The sequence below is a fragment of the Eleutherodactylus coqui genome, chromosome 8 (assembly GCF_035609145.1).
Source record: "Eleutherodactylus coqui strain aEleCoq1 chromosome 8, aEleCoq1.hap1, whole genome shotgun sequence".
In the NCBI taxonomy this organism is placed as follows: domain Eukaryota; kingdom Metazoa; phylum Chordata; class Amphibia; order Anura; family Eleutherodactylidae; genus Eleutherodactylus; species Eleutherodactylus coqui.
Window position 1 is genome coordinate 123227699 of NC_089844.1, and position 10873 is coordinate 123238571.

At 46.7% G+C, this 10873-nt stretch overlaps 1 protein-coding gene across 1 annotated transcript in view; it reads left to right on the plus strand.

Moving 5' to 3' along the window:
- LOC136577915 (cytochrome P450 2W1-like) overlaps positions 1–10016 on the plus strand; it is a 127156-nt gene extending 117140 nt beyond the window's left edge. The window contains exons 8-9 of the mRNA XM_066577831.1: positions 7438–7579; positions 9638–10016. Coding sequence (XP_066433928.1) covers positions 7438–7579; positions 9638–9825 — 330 coding nt within the window. The 3' untranslated portion in view covers positions 9826–10016. The remainder of the gene's footprint in view (positions 1–7437; positions 7580–9637) is intronic.
- Positions 10017–10873: the final 857 nt, after the last annotated feature.

The window sequence follows — 10873 nt, forward strand, 5'->3', positions numbered from 1 at the left end:
GCTAAGCCTACTGAGGACAGGTCTTCAGAAAGGGAGGCAAGTGCAGCAGCAGGGCAGGTTGGAAGAGGCAGTGCAGTGGCCAGGGGTAGAGGCAGGGCCAGACCGAATAATCCACCAACTGTTTCCCAAAGCGCCCCCTCACGCCATGCCACCCTGCAGAGGCCAAGGTGCTCAAAGGTGTGGCAGTTTTTCACTGAGAGTGCAGATGACCGACGAACTGTGGTGTGCAAGGTTTGTCGTGCCAAGATCAGCCGTGGAGCCACCACCACCAGCATGCGCAGATATGTGATGGCCAAGCACCCCACAAGGTGGGACGAAGGCCATTCACCGCCTCCCGTTTGCACCACTGCCTCTCCCCCTGTGCCCCAACCTGCCACTGAGATCCAACCCCCCTCTCAGGACACAGGCACTACCGTCTCCCGGCCTGCACCCACACACTCACCTCCGCTGTCCTCGGCCCCATTCAGCAATGTCTCTCAGCGCAGCGTCCAGCCGTCACTAGCGCAACTGTTTGAGCACAAGCGCAAGTACGCCGCCACGCACCGGCACACTCAAGCGTTAAACGTGCACATAGCCAAATTGATCAGCCTGGAGATGCTGCCGTATAGGCTTGTGGAAACAGAGGCTTTCAAAAACATGATGATGGCGGCGGCCCCGCGCTACTCGGTTCCCAGTCGCCACTACTTTTCCCGATGTGCCGTCCCAGCCCTGCACGACCACGTCTCCCGCAACATTGTACGCGCCCTCACCAACGCGGTTACTGCGAAGGTCCACTTAACAACGGACACGTGGACAAGCACAGGCGGGCAGGGCCACTATATCTCCCTGGTGGCACATTGGGTGAATTTAGTGGAGGCTGGGACCGAGTCAGAGCCTGGGACCGCTCACGTCCTACCCACCCCCAGAATTGCGGGCCCCAGCTCGGTGCTGGTATCTGCGGCGGTGTATGCTTCCTCCACTAAACCACCCTCCTCCTCCTCCAACGCAACCTCTGTCTCGCAATCAAGATGTGTCAGCAGCAGCACGTCGCCAGCAGTCGGTGTCGCGCGGCGTGGCAGCACAGCGGTGGGCAAGCGTCAGCAGGCCGTGCTGAAACTACTCAGCTTAGGAGAGAAGAGGCACACGGCCCATGAACTGCTGTAGGGTCTGACAGAGCAGACCGACTGCTGGCTTGCGCCGCTGAGCCTCCAATCGTGGTTCAGCGCTTTCTGAAAAGCTACCCAGACTTGTCATACCTGCTCGGCAAGGTGCGCCAGGCCAGCGCACATTTCCGCAACTCCAAGACGGACGCTGCCACCCTGCGGACCCTGCAACATCGGTTTAATCTGCCAGTGCACCGACTGCTGTGCGACGTGCCCACACAGTGGAACTCTACGCTCCACATGTTGGCCAGGCTCTATGAGCAGCGTAGAGCTATAGTGGAATACCAACTCCAACATGGGCGGCGTAGTGGGAGTCAGCCTCCTCAATTCTTTACAGAAGAGTGGGCCTGGTTGGCAGACATCTGCCAGGTCCTTGGAAACTTTGAAGAGTCTACCCAGATGGTGAGCGGGGATGCTGCAATCATTAGCGTCACCATTCCTCTGCTATGCCTCTTGAGAAGTTCCCTGCAAAGCATAAAGGCAGACGCTTTGCGCTCGGAAACGGAGCCGGGGGAAGACAGTATGTCGCTGGATAGTCAGAGCGCCCTCATGTCTATATCTCAGCGCGTTGAGGAGGAGGAGGGGGAGGAGTATGAGGAGGAGGGGGAAGAGACAGCTTGGCCCACTGCTGAGGGTACCCATGCTGCTTGCCTGTCATCCTTTCAGCGTGTATGGCCTGAGGAGGAGGAGGAGGATCCTGAAAGTGATCTTCCTAGTGAGGACAGCCATGTGTTGCGTACAGGTACCCTGGCACACATGGCTGACTTCATGTTAGGATGCCTTTCTCGTGACCCTCGCGTTAAACGCATTCTGGCCACTACGGATTACTGGGTGTACACACTGCTCGACCCACGGTATAAGGAGAACCTTTCCACTCTCATACCCGAAGAGGAAAGGGGTTCGAGAGTGATGCTATACCACAGGACCCTGGCGGACAAACTGATGGTAAAATTCCCATCCGACAGCGCTAGAGGCAGAAGGCGCAGTTCCGAGGGCCAGGTAGCAGGGGAGGCGCGGAGATCAGGCAGCATGTACAGCACAGGCAGGGGAACACTCTCCAAGGCTTTTGCCAGCTTTATGGCTCCCCAGCAAGACTGTGTCACCGCTCCCCAGTCAAGGCAGAGTCGGCGGGAGCACTGTAAAAGGATGGTGAGGGAGTACGTAGCCGATCGCACGACCGTCCTCCGTGACGCCTCTGCCACCTACAACTACTGGGTGTCGAAGCTGGACACGTGGCCTGAACTCGCGCTGTATGCCCTGGAGGTGCTTGCTTGTCCTGCGGCTAGCGTCTTGTCAGAGAGGGTGTTTAGTGCGGCTGGGGGAATCATCACGGATAAGCGTACCCGCCTGTCAACCGACAGTGCCGACAGGCTTACACTCATCAAGATGAACAAAGCCTGGATTTCCCCAGGCTTCTCTTCTTCACCAGCGGACAGCAGCGATACCTAAGCAATACGTAGGCTGCACCCGCGGATGGAAGCATCGTTCTCTATCACCATCAAAAACGGGGACATTTTTGCTTCATCAATCTGTGTATAATATTCCTCCTCCTCCTCCTGCTCCTCCTCCTGAAACCTCACATAATCACGCCAAACGGGCAATTTTTCTTAGGCCCACAAGGCTCAGTCATATAATTTTTGTAAACAATTTTTATACGTTTCAATGCTCATTAAAGCGTTGAAACTTTCACCTGAACCAATTTTTATTTTAACTGGGCTGCCTCCAGGCCTAGTTACCAATTAAGCCACATTAACCAAAGCGATTAATGGGTTTCACCTGCCCTCTTGGTTGGGCATGGGCAATTTTTCTGAGGTACATTAGTACTGTTGGTACACCGATTTTTTGGGGCCCTCGCCTACAGTGTAATCCTAGTAATTTTTATGGGCTTCGCCTGCACTCATGGTACAGCAAGGTGTGTGGGGTTGGTCTACACTTTTGCTACATAAACATAAATGTAACTGGAGCCTTGTCTATACTGCAACTACTGAAATGTGAAAGAGACTGTTATCTCCCTAAACTGCTGCAACGGGAATGTTACTGTGGCCTGTCTTGACTGCTACTACTACTGAAATGGAACTAATACTGTGCTCCCCCTATACTGCTGCTTCGGAATTGTTACTGGGGCCTGTCTGGACTGCTACTACTACTGAAATGGAACTAATACTGTGCTCTCCCTATAATGCTGCTAGTGATATGTTAGTGGGGCCTGTCCCTAATGCTACCGTTGAAATGTTACTAATTCTGGGCTCTACCTATACCGCTGCTAATGCTATGTCACTGGGGTGTGGAAATGGAGGCTTCCCAAAGACATGATGGTGGCGAGGCCATTTCCCACCAACGCGGTTACTGTTAAGGTGCATATAACCACGGACACGTGGAGAGGACACGTAGTGCCTCAAAAACATCCCCCTCCTCCTCCAACAATGAAAACATTCTTGGCAAATACCTTTGCATAGGTCCGTCTGGTGGCAGTCCAAGAATTTCACCTTTACCGACACAACAAGAGAGCCCCCCCCACCATGCCCCCGCCACGGCCCACTTAATCCTGGCTACATTCCGAAAACCAACTATATAAAACCGCGCTACTTGGTCCGCAGTCGCCACCACATTTTCACCAACGCGGTTACTGTTAAGGTACATATTACCACTCTGACTGGGGCATGCACTGTGGGCCGAAGCACACCTGTATTGTATGTGACGTTAGCTCTGCTGAGCAGGGCACTGCAATGGGATTCATTTATGTACCGCCGATGGGTTCCAGGGAGCCACCCATCTGTGGGTCCACAGGGACTTCACATTAGGGATTTGTACCTGCCAGTGTCTATGTATTAAAAACCCCAGTCAGACTGGGACATGCAGTGTGGGCCGAAGACCACCTGCATTTAATCGGACGTTACCTCAGCTGTGATGGGCAATGCAATGGGATATATTTATGTACCGCCGGTGGCTTCCTGGCACCCACCTATGCTGTCGGTCCACACGGAGTTGTAACTGCATGTGTCCACTTCCAAAGAACCCCAGTCTGACTGGGGCATGCAGTGTGGGCCAAAGCCCACCTGCATTTAATCTGACGTTAGCTCTGCTGTCCAGGGCACTACAATGGGATACATTTATGTACAGCCGGTGGGTTCCAGGGAGCCACCCATGCTGTGGGTGCACACGGAATTCCCATTGCGGAGTTGTACCTGCCTGTGACTATTTATAAAAAACCCCAGTCTGACTGGGGCATGCAGACACCTTGACAGAATGAATAGTGTGTGCCACATGGGTTCCCCATTGCTATGCCCACGTGTGCAGCTCCTGATGGAGGTGGCACAGGATGGGATTTCTCATTGCTTCTGTACAGCATTGTGAGCTATCGCCCCGCTCCTTTTAAAGAGGGTCACTGCCTGGCCGTGCCAACCCTCTGCAGTGTGTGCCTGCGGTTCCTCCTCATGGCAGACGCACTTATAAGTAGACATGAGGGTGGTGTGGCTATGAGGGCAGCGTGTGGCATGAGTGCAGCTGAAGGCTGCGCAGGGACACTTTGGTGTGCGCTGTGGACACTGGGTCGTGCGGGGGGGAGGGGTTGGGCAGCATGTAACCCAGGAGAAGTGGCAGCGGAGTGTCATGCAGGCAGTGATTGTGCTTTGTTGGAGGTAGTGTGGTGCTTAGCTAAGGTATGCATTGCTAATGAGGGCTTTTCAGAAGTAAAAGTTGGGGGGGGGGGGGGCCCACTCTTGCTGCTATTGTGGCTTAATAGTGGGACCTGGGACTTTGAGATGCAGCCCAACATGTAGCTCCTCGCCTGCCCTATCCGTTTCTGTGTCCTTCCCATCACTTTCTTGAATTTCCCAGATTTTCACAAATGAAAACCTTAGCGAGCATCGGCGATATACAAAAATGCTCGGGTCGCCCATTGACTTCAATGGGGTTCGTTACTCGAAACGAACCCTCGAGCATCACGAAAAGTTCATCTCGAGTAACGAGCACCCGAGCATTTTGGTGCTCGCTCATCTCCTGTTTATGAGTGGAATGGTTACATGTAGTGCACCATACAGGCTTACAACCGATTAGTTTCAGCAATGCTATCCCATACCACCCACAGATGTAGCAAAGTTTAATTTGACTATTAACATGTTAAGATAAACTGTGGCACAGAAAGCTTAGGCGCAATGATTATAATATATAATCGCTCAAAATTCGCTCAAAAGCCATCTTTTTAGTGATAATCATTGTGTCTAAATATGCCCATCTTTCACTGTTCAGCCGAATGACAGTTTTCAGGTCTGCTTAAAAAAACGTTCAGCAGAACAGCTGATAAGCAGGATTGCAGTCTGTGCTCTACCTGGGGAGAGCTGATTACAGCTGATAAAATTGTTACAGCTGTTCTCAGCTCTCAGCTGCCAGCAGAACAGCTGATAAGCAGAACTGCATGATGTGTCTGCTGTCCATGCTGCTGAATTCTCCACGGGGAGCTCCTGGCTGAACAATACAGCTAATTACAGAGCAAAGACCTCCTGCTGAGTTCTGTAACAGCTCCAAGAAGCTCATTTGCATGCAAATGAAGCTAATGAAGTACTAATAGTAATTAGTGCCTATTAGTACTTTATGCAAAATGATCCTGATCTTTCAATCTTTTGAAAGATATTTGTGTGTTATTTGTACTTTCAATAGCTTTTGAATGGTGTTGTTGTGCTAAAGTAACAATAGCTTTTGAATGGCTTACAAGAAAATAAGTATTTGCAGAAGGTTATCCTAGTCAAGTTAAACATTGCTACATTTTTAGGTGTATCGCACAAAGTAATGACGCCCCAGGATCACTGAACATTGTAAGGCCAGACTGTATCCTGCAAAAATGAGAAACCTAAAGTATTAAGTGATAATTTGAACAAAATACACAAGCTCGCAACCTGTGACAAGGGTCCTCATTGTCCTGTAAGTCCCTACACTAACATTACAAAAGTATCACAAAAATCAGATCAAATCTATTTAAAATTATATAAAAGGACACGCTTAGGCTGTTTTTTAATCCTGAAAATAGGTTCCATCCAGTCTCCATGCAAGGGTTCCATCTCAGCCATTATAGAAAACTGCAGAAATGGAGACCAGTAGGTCTCAGTAGGTTTCAGTAGATTTCTGTTTATTCCTGGCTTTCTGTGCTGGAAAGAAAAGAGTGAGTAGCCACCCTCTCATGTATATGGTAGGTGTGTGAGTAGCTGTTTATTGAGTGCTGACAGTGAGTGAGCACATACGCAGATTATAATACGATTATTCATCCCCATACAAATATCATTGGGCAGGTGTGCATCTTCCTGTTTACATGAGAAGATGTACGACTGACCAGCTAGCATTTGTACGCTTGCACAAATGAGCTAATCGACCAAAGAATGAGGATTTGCTCGTTCATTGGCTTATTGTCAACTCATTCACATGGTCTAATGACTGGGCAAACTAATATTCAGGCATATGTTGATGCCGGCTGCGCTGATAAGATTCTCTGTGCCTGTGTCCTGCTGTGAATTCAGAAAATGTTTCTTTTTCAATTCTTCATGGTTTTCATGGTAATTCGCCACATATTTTCTGCATTGCATGAATAGTTCAAAAAGAGTCATTGGATGAAAGGAATATCACAATTCTGTATTTTCCAGAAAAACCACAAGATGAAATTGAAAGTGTGATAGGGCTTAAGCGTCCTCCTAGATGGGAAGACCAGAAGGTCTTTCCATACTGCTTGGCCGTAGCCCGTGAAGCTCAACGCTGTGCTAACCTCTTCCAGTATTTCCCACATTCAACGCCTACAGTTATCCATTTTCATACCAAAGGTAACTCTTTATCCTGCAGTGACTATCACAAAGCATCATAACTACATATTCCAAATTGTTACACCATTCAGGTAACCCAGATCATAACCAGTTGTTCTCGATGTGTGTGCATACTGTTTATTGTGCCCAATACTAAGGTGGATTCGAGGGGGCACATTCCTTGGTGGTATAAGCTATAGCAATGGCTGGCATCCTATTAGAGAAGGATTGTTATTTTAAGAACTAAAAGGGATCACATGGGACAGAATAGGTTACACAATGCACCACAAGTGCTGGTAAATTCTGCACCAGAATCTGCATACTACCTGTGAAATTGAAAATGGCTTAAAACCTGCCTGCAATTCTGCATTAAATTTTGCAGGTAGACCTGCGGATTTTGGTGTGGAATTCCGTAGCTGCAGATTTGGCTGTGTCCTGCGGCAATAATTCTGTCCCGACTGAAAGGTTCCTAAAGCTGGGGAACATGTTACACATTTGACATTATGTTATAGGGAACCACAGTGATTCCGCTCCTCACATCTATTCTCTATGATGAAACCCAATGGGAGACTCCCAACCAGTTTAACCCCAATCATTTCTTGGACTCTGATGGAAGGTTCTTGAAGAGCGATGCATTGTATGCGTTCTCCATAGGTGAGTGCATCCATTGTGGTAACTTATTTTTGGTAATATTTCTGTATATCAGTCGGAGCTCTGCTTTTCTCACACAGAGCTTCAAATGCCCTCCATAAACACAGGGCCATATTTATTAACCCATTAGGCTGCTCTCACACAGGCATCTGTAAAAGCGCAGCATTGTACAGAGTTTTCAAACGCATTCAACGGCGTTTTTTCTAACGCACCCCATCATTGCAATGGGTATGAGGTGCGCTAAGATTTGCAGCGTTAGAAATGCCACACTTGAACGTTGATCTGAGAAGCCCCATTGAAATCAATGGAGGCATTTTACAGCTAACTGCTGTAAAAAAAAACAAAAAAAAAACGGCCTGCTTGAGAGTGGCATTAAAGACCAGGGTGTTTCAGGACCAGACATTTTTAGGTATTTTTGTGCAGCTACCAAAATTATTTTCAGCTGCATTTCTTTTTCCTGTTACACATAGGGCTATTTTGTAATACATTTTTCAGTGACTTTTTTTTCTTGTTTTATTGGGGATGAAAAGCTAAAATAATTTTTTTTTAAACTTATAGTTTGTTTTTAAAATTAGTATATTTACACAAAAATAAAGTACAGGAATGGGTTCCTCATTTTGTTTTGCCCGTTTTAATATAGAATTTTTATAGTCTCGGATTACAGGGCGGATATGGTGACGATTTGCGTTGATGTCAGCAGTGGGTCATCTATTTTTATATATATATATATATATATATATATTTGTTATTCAGTAACGATTTCTACTTATTTTTCTAACTATTTTTTTAACATCTATAACTAGAGATGAGCGAGTATACTTGCTAAAGGCAATTGCTCGAGCGAGCATTGCCTTTAGCGAGTATACTTGCTAAAGGCAATTGCTCGAGCGAGCATTGCCTTTAGCGAGTATCTCCCCTGCTGGAGACTGAAGGTCCGGGTGCTGTGCGGGGGAGCGGTGAGTAGCGGCTGTCAGCAGGAGGGAGCGGGGGGGGGGGGGGGGGGAGGGAGAGAGAGATCTCCCCTCCGTTCCGCCCCGCTCTCCCCCGCAGCTCCGTGCCCGCTGCCGGCACCCGAACCTGCAGTCTCGAGCGGGGGAGATACTTGCTAAAGGCAATGCTCGCTCGAGCAATTGCCTTTAGCGAGTATACTCGCTCATCTATATCTATGACCCACTTTGGAGGTCATTCAAACAGTTTTTTTTTAATTTCACACTTTTCCAGTGTAGCTGGGGCATCCTTGGGAGCCCCAGTTACAGTAAAAAAAACATCCCCCTGTATTGACAATAGTCACTAACAGAGCAGATCTGGGTCTGCTAAGATGCTGCAGCTCTGCTGTGACATGGGTCATATGATCGCCGGGTCGAATAGTGGAAGTAACACTTTCACTTTCTCTCTGCACTAAAAAAAGCGCAAATTGAGCACTATGTAGCCTGGAAAGTAGAAGGCAGAATTGAAGGGCTGGATTCTGCTGCAGATTTGCACAATAATCCAGATTTTGATGCGAAATTTGATGTGGATTTTCAATGATTTCCTTCCCATTAATGATGTTTTCACTGATATGATGTTGAAAGAACAAAACATTGTGGCGTGCTCTAGCTTTCTGTGATGTGCTTTTTTTTTTCTTCTTTTTTTAAAATCTCCCATGTTTCCCTATGGAGCTTTTTTTTTGCTTTTTTTTCTTGCAACACATGAAGCATGCATTGCGATGCTATTTTAATTTAGAAAGTCCTATTGACCGTTGCGATAAAAGATTGCTGGATTTTTAACGCAGACGGCAGTAATGCAAAGCAAGTTTATTGTAAAACAAAAAGCATCGCTGACACTCAAAAATTGTGGGAACAACGAAGCAATTTTGCAGAGATTTTCTCGCGGCAAAATTGTGATCGCCCCTGTGTGAACTAGCCTAAGGCTCAATCTAGGATTTTTGTCACAGATCATGTGAACAATCCATGCCAGATTTTTCCAATGTGGATTCTGCTGTCCATAGTGGCGGAGCCAGCTCTGTTGTGTTTCCTTAGTAATGATTTACAGACCCTGATTGGTATCTTCATGTCTATACAGGGCGCAGAGTGTGTGCAGGAGAGAGCCTCGCCAGAATGGAGCTATTTCTTTTCATCACTGGACTGCTGCAGAAGTTCACATTCACACCGCCTCCAGGAGTGAGCACAGATGACTTGGACATCACTCCAGAAGTAGTCTTCACCATAAGACCCAAGAGCTACAAAGTTTGTGCAACTCCCAGGCAGTAGACGGTTTATAGTATTGTGAAAATATTCCACTTGTATTCGGGCCTTTAAGATGCGTCACATTTGGGCAGTTTATAAGGAATTTGGACAATAAGGCAAACGTAAAAGAAAAGCAGCCAACTCCCAAGTTTACCAAAGCATTATAAAAGCGATCAAACAATTGTATTTGTGACATTCTTAGTGAGACTAAATAAATATCGGAATAAATGTTAATAAAAGTTTACCAAAAAAAAGGAAAAATATACAATTTTTTTTGTTTCATTTTGTAAAAGTGAATTAAAACCACAGACTGTATCACTGCAATCACCATGACCTTTATAATTACCTCCATATTGTCACTGTGAAAAAGCCACTATGCCAAGACTAACATTACCAATAATAACATTATATAAGGACCAAATTAAACCGCCCCACTGTCGTGGATTTACTTTGCGTCCAACGACTTACTTAATTAGGAATGTTTACACCCTTCCATATTAATTCTGAATTGATAATGCGCATAAGAAGTTTTCACACTGACACAGGTTCAGCATGTATAAGCTTCCTCAATTCTGCTTTATTGTTGGGCGCGCAGCCTCTTTTAAAAGAGTTTAACATATCTGCCCATCTGGGCAGGTCAAAGATTACATAGATACAACGTATTGTTTAATTATTGGATGAGCATCTTGCAACTCTTCCATCCTCCGATCATCTGTGATTGGCCATCAGGTGGTGGACGAAATGAGTGGGTTGTCTTGGACCCACGTGTGGTTCCTTCGATATGATTGAATGTTAGATCATGAATTAGTAATTGCCTAAATCTCCCATGTTATTTGCATATGTTTCCAGTAAAATTGCTAGGGTTATTATTGCGGTATCTAAAAGCGGTACTTGTCTTAAATGCGGTTATCTGTCTGATTTCTACTTCTCCTAAAATTACAAAACAGATGGAAAATGTAACGTGTTTATACTATATATTATCTTGTCAGCAAAGTTTAGGGAATAGAAGTTTCATTACAGGAAGTAGAGATATTGCATAGATGTAAGAACTGTATCAGAACAGAAGGCAAAC